The sequence below is a fragment of the Octopus bimaculoides genome, chromosome 19 (assembly GCF_001194135.2).
Source record: "Octopus bimaculoides isolate UCB-OBI-ISO-001 chromosome 19, ASM119413v2, whole genome shotgun sequence".
NCBI lineage: Eukaryota > Metazoa > Mollusca > Cephalopoda > Octopoda > Octopodidae > Octopus > Octopus bimaculoides.
In genome coordinates this window covers 28,944,512-28,949,553 of record NC_068999.1, presented here as the reverse complement: position 1 = coordinate 28,949,553, position 5,042 = coordinate 28,944,512, and the positions used below count along the sequence as shown (strand labels likewise).

Here is a 5,042-nt window from a genome sequence, read left to right as displayed (position 1 = left end):
TTGTAGAAAATGTGTAGGTAGAAACTCTATAAGATGTACCCAGTGTAAGCTATGGACACATAAGAGGTGGAGCAATATCAAAGGAAAGCTAACTAGGAAGTTAGTTCTTGTATGTGGCAGATGTTCAGCAGCAATAAACACTAAAAATGTGCTGGAAACAACTTCTGTCACATTCCAGGGAGAAAAACTAGCTGTAGTTGATAGCTTCCGTTATCTAGGTGACCAAGTTAGTAGTGGAGGAGGGTGCGCTGAAAGTGTAGCTGCTAGAATAAAAATAGCCTTGGCAAAGTTCAGAGAGCTCTTACCTCTGCTGGTGGCAAAGGGACTCTCACTCAGAGTAAAAGGCAGACTATGTCGCATGTGTATTAACAACCATGCTACATGGCAGTGAAACATTGGCCGTGACTGCTGGGGACATGCATAAGCTCGCAAGGAATGACGCCAATATGCTCCGATGGATGTGTAATGTCAGTGTGCATACTTGACAGAGTGTTAAGTACCTTGAGAGAGAAGTTGAACCTATGAAGTATCAGTTGTGGTTTGCAAGAGAGACGATTGCGCTTGTATGGTCATGTGGTGAGAATGGATCAGGATAGCTGTGTGAAAAAGTCGAGGGAACAGGTAGACCCAGGAAGACCTGGGATGAGGTGGTGAAGCACGACCTTCGAACATTAGGCCTTACCGAGGCAATGACTTGTGACCGAGACCATTGGAAATATGCTGTGCGTGAGAAGACCCGGCAAGCCAAGTGAGACCATAATCTGAGGCCTCTGCCAGGGGTGTAGCCAGCCCACTTATGCGTGCCTTTCCTTCATTGGACACTAAACTCTGCTTGCGAAGACCTGTTGAGGCAAGTGAAATCGAATTGGAGCCCATACCAACCTCTCCTTCTTTGGACACTAAACTGTGCTTGCAAAGACCTGTTGGGGCAAGTGAAATCGAAATCGTGATGGCACCTGTACCAGTGGAGCGCTAAGAGCACCGTCCAAGCGTAATCATTGCCAGAGCAGCTGTCTGGCTTCCTTGCCATTGGCACGTAAATAGCACCATTTGAGCATGATCGTTACCAGCGTCGTCTCACTGGCACGTGAAAAAACATTCGAGCAAGGTCGTTGCCAGTGCCGCTGGACTGGCTCCTGTGCAGGTGGCACGTAAAATACACCATTTTCAGCCTGGCCGTTACCAGTACCTCCTAACTGGCCTTCGTGCCGGTGGCACATAAAAGCACCCACTATACTCTCAGAGTGGTTGGTGTTAGGAAGGGCATCCAGCTGTAGAAACTCTGCCAAATCAGATTGGAGCCTGGTGTAGCCATCTGGTTCGCCGGTCCTCAGTCAAATTGTCCAACCCATGCTAGCATGGAAAGCGGGCGTTAAAAAATGATGATGATGATTGAATATTGGCATATTCTTTGTAATTCCTCATAATTATATTAAAATGGGTAACTTCAGTTATGATCTTATTATTAAATACAACTTTTATTGCAGTCAATTTAAGAAACAACTGAAAAATCTGGAATTTCACAAACAGTTCTGATTAGATGCCATATACCTTATATCCATAACATGCTTTGACCAGTTCCCTTATTTTTCCAAACCATTTCCATTTAAGTGTTTTATATATCATAATTAAATTTTTATAAAACATTTTCTTACCTTTTCAACACTTATAGAATTATTCTGTCTTTTCACTTTCAGCTGTTAGCTTACTAATCAACAGTAAAGTCTGTTATCTTTCCATTATATTTAAGTATTATATAAAATGTTAATCTTTGTTTTGTAGATTTGGCCTGTATGTATAAACTATTTATAAGAGTTCCAGAGGGTTTGAAAACAATGTGTGATTGTAGCAGTGCCTATTTGAGAGAACAAGGCAAAGCACTTGTCTCAGAAGAAGGGGAAGATGGGAAAAACGCAATATCCTATATTCAAGTATGTATTATACTTTTATGTGTTTCTATTTTCAATTAAAATATTGTTAAATATTTTTGGATATAGATTATCAGTAATAAATTTTATGAAGATGATGTATTTGGACAAGGAACTACTTGTAGTAGACTAATGTTCTATCAGTAACAGATCTGTGTCTTATCCACTTAATTCTACAAAAGCTCTGTGGCTTGTGAAAGGGTTTAATAATTTAAATTACAATGACTATTTTTCAAAATTACTATGGTGAAGTTCAGAGTGATTGTAGATATGCAAGAGCAGTGGCAAATAAATGTGTACTGTGTTCAAGGATTAAGATGAAGTGTTGCTTAGCCAGACTCCTGATGAGCAAGGAGCACAGGTACAAATTGTTCTAGATGGGTAATAGTGACAGTGTAGAGTAGGAGAACTGACTAAAGTAATTGAGGTCATCAAAGTATAGTAGAATAATAAATCTTAGACAAGTCCCGAACACGACAAGGGTATCTCTGCATGTGTACTGCAATTTGGACCAACAGGTAAATAGAAGGATCACTGTTGTGAAGCCCTTCTGCATACTATCTCCATAACAAATGACAACAGCTTTATCATGGCTGATAACTTGAACGAATATGTTGGGCAATATCAGGTTGAATTGTATGGTGTGCATGAGGGCTATGATTGAAGAAATGAGGAGAGATTAGAGCTCCTGGAGTTCTCTGATATTAATGACTTAACAGTTTGCAAAACTAACCAGCCATCTGATCACCTATCAATCAGATCACACAAACCAAATAGACCTCATTTTTTTCTTTCTTTAGTGAAGAATGTGCCATTCAACATAGATTAATTAGTGACTTCAAATTATGAATCAGATGGGTTCAAAGACACACTCAGTTTGAGAAGGATGATATGAGAGCTTAAAATGCCATCAAATGGTTGTAGATTCAGATAAGTATTAGTTAATGCATATAATAAGGGAGTGAATATATGAACTCTTATAATGTAGAGGACAGCTGAAAGTTCCTCTGAGACAATCCACTATGGACTACAGGCCATGTCTAGTTTTAGAGAAAGACTCCAACCAGATGCAAATAACATTATGGTGGGCTAGTACTATAGATAGTCATGGCAATTAAGAGATAGTTTTAGAAAGACCAAGTGGTGGGGTAACTAAAATAGAAGTGAGATGTTAGGTGTTCTTTACAAGGGGAAAAGCAAAAAGCAAGAGGTTTGTGAACGTTCTGCAGCATAAGGTGTTCCAGATTGCAAGGCAGTATATCAGAGAGATCAAGACATTGAGAAGAGTAAATGAAATGGCACACTGGTATCAAAAAGAAAGAGGTATGGAAATGCTATTTCAAGAGATTGTCAAATGGAGAGAATGCTAGAGAGAATATCTTTCCAAAGTAGACCTAACAGAAGAACTAGCTATTCAAATTGAAAGAAATTAAGTGCAATTAAGGATATGCTAGCAACTAGTTCTTTACGAAAAGCCACTGAGATTATTAAAATAATTGACAAAATAATGCACATGCTAGTCACTTGCATAGTCAGTCGGGTAGTACAGTAAGGTATCATTCAATCACTGGTGTAGCAACATCAGCAGCAACTGTCATAAGGGCAAAAAAGATACACAAGAGATGTAGTTGCAGAGACATCAAAATTTTGAACCAGATTATGAAAGTTAGAGAAAAAGTTAAGCGCAGTAGATTAGGAAGTTTGGCTTTGTGCCAGGAAGAACTACTACTGACACTGTCTTTCTAGTGAGAAGCCAATGGTGAATCCTGTGCCTAGCATTTGACAACCTATTGAAGGCATTTGGCAGAGATGCACCCTCTGTAATCAGGTGTTTGCTAAGGGAACTAAGGTTGGCTTATGAGATTCATACAAGTTATTTTCATGGGTGTAGTCAACGAGTTTAATAAGAAATTTTCAGGGCTTTTTTTTATAGTCCCACAGGTTGTGTCAGGAGTTGTGCCCTGCGTTCTCTTGAAACTTGATTTTCATAGTCAAATCAATAATTTTATGTACTAGTTTTTAAAAATTTTGGTATAGCCAAAAAGTATTTATGCAACCTTTGTAAGAATATCTAAAAGGCTGGAGTTGTTTTAGAAGATTCTGTCCAAGTGCAATTGTCTGCATACAAGAAAATGGGTGTGCTAACTGTGAAGATTTAACACTGTTGCAAGTACCTAAGAAGGAATTCAGAAATAATTCTGAAATACATTGGAAGTAACAAGAATGCCAAATGCCAGGCTTTAATTAATCTGTGATGGTTTTCACTGACTCATTCTAAGGAAATTTCTCATTTCATGTAAATGCCAAATAAATTTATTTGCTATTGAGAACACCTATAAGGAATTTTTATACAATCTCTAATTTTAGAGCTTGGATGTGCTTCAATGCAGTTATATAGTTGTAAAACATGTTATCTAAAATCTTGTCACATTTTCATTATTAAGACTAAGTACTGCCACAAAAAAAAAAAAAACGGTGAAAGATAAACTAGTGACTGAACGTCGACCAATGTGGCTGTCACCACTAGTTAAAACGTTACTGGAGCACTTTACCAACTTCCATATAAGTCCCACGATGTGGGACCTACTGTATACATTGTCATTTTGTTTTTTTTTAAATAGAGGCATATGTAAATCATTATATAATATTTTTTTTTAGTTATGATTCTTTTTCCTGTTTCAGAGCCTCTTGGACCTTAAGGATAGATTTGATCACTTTCTGCACGAGTCTTTCAATGACGACAAACAGTTTAAACAAGTTATATCTGGAGATTTTGAATATTTCATTAATTTGAATACAAGATCTCCTGAATATCTCTCTCTGTTTATTGATGATAAATTGAAAAAAGGTGTTAAAGGGGTATGTTAATTTTTAACAATTAGATATAAATAGGAGTTACCAGTATTTATTTGTTTCTTATTCATATTAAATTTTATCTGAATTTCTGAGATTAGGAATGATTATCTCAGTTGTTGCAGTTACAGTGTTTTAGCTGTTGTATCTTCCTGCCTTCTTCAGGTGCCTGTCATATTTGATAACATTTCTAGAATTTCAAATTGAATCCTTTATTAAATCTAACATTATTATAACCTTTTTTTTTTTTTTTTTTTTTTT

The 5,042-nt window shown here is 37.2% G+C and overlaps 1 protein-coding gene across 1 annotated transcript in view; it reads left to right on the top strand.

The window, feature by feature from the left end:
* Positions 1–5,042, top strand: part of LOC106881211 (cullin-3) — a 121,075-nt gene that overhangs the window by 42,522 nt on the left and 73,511 nt on the right. The window contains exons 7-8 of the mRNA XM_052974905.1: positions 1,783–1,931; positions 4,611–4,787. Coding sequence (XP_052830865.1) covers positions 1,783–1,931; positions 4,611–4,787 — 326 coding nt within the window. The remainder of the gene's footprint in view (positions 1–1,782; positions 1,932–4,610; positions 4,788–5,042) is intronic.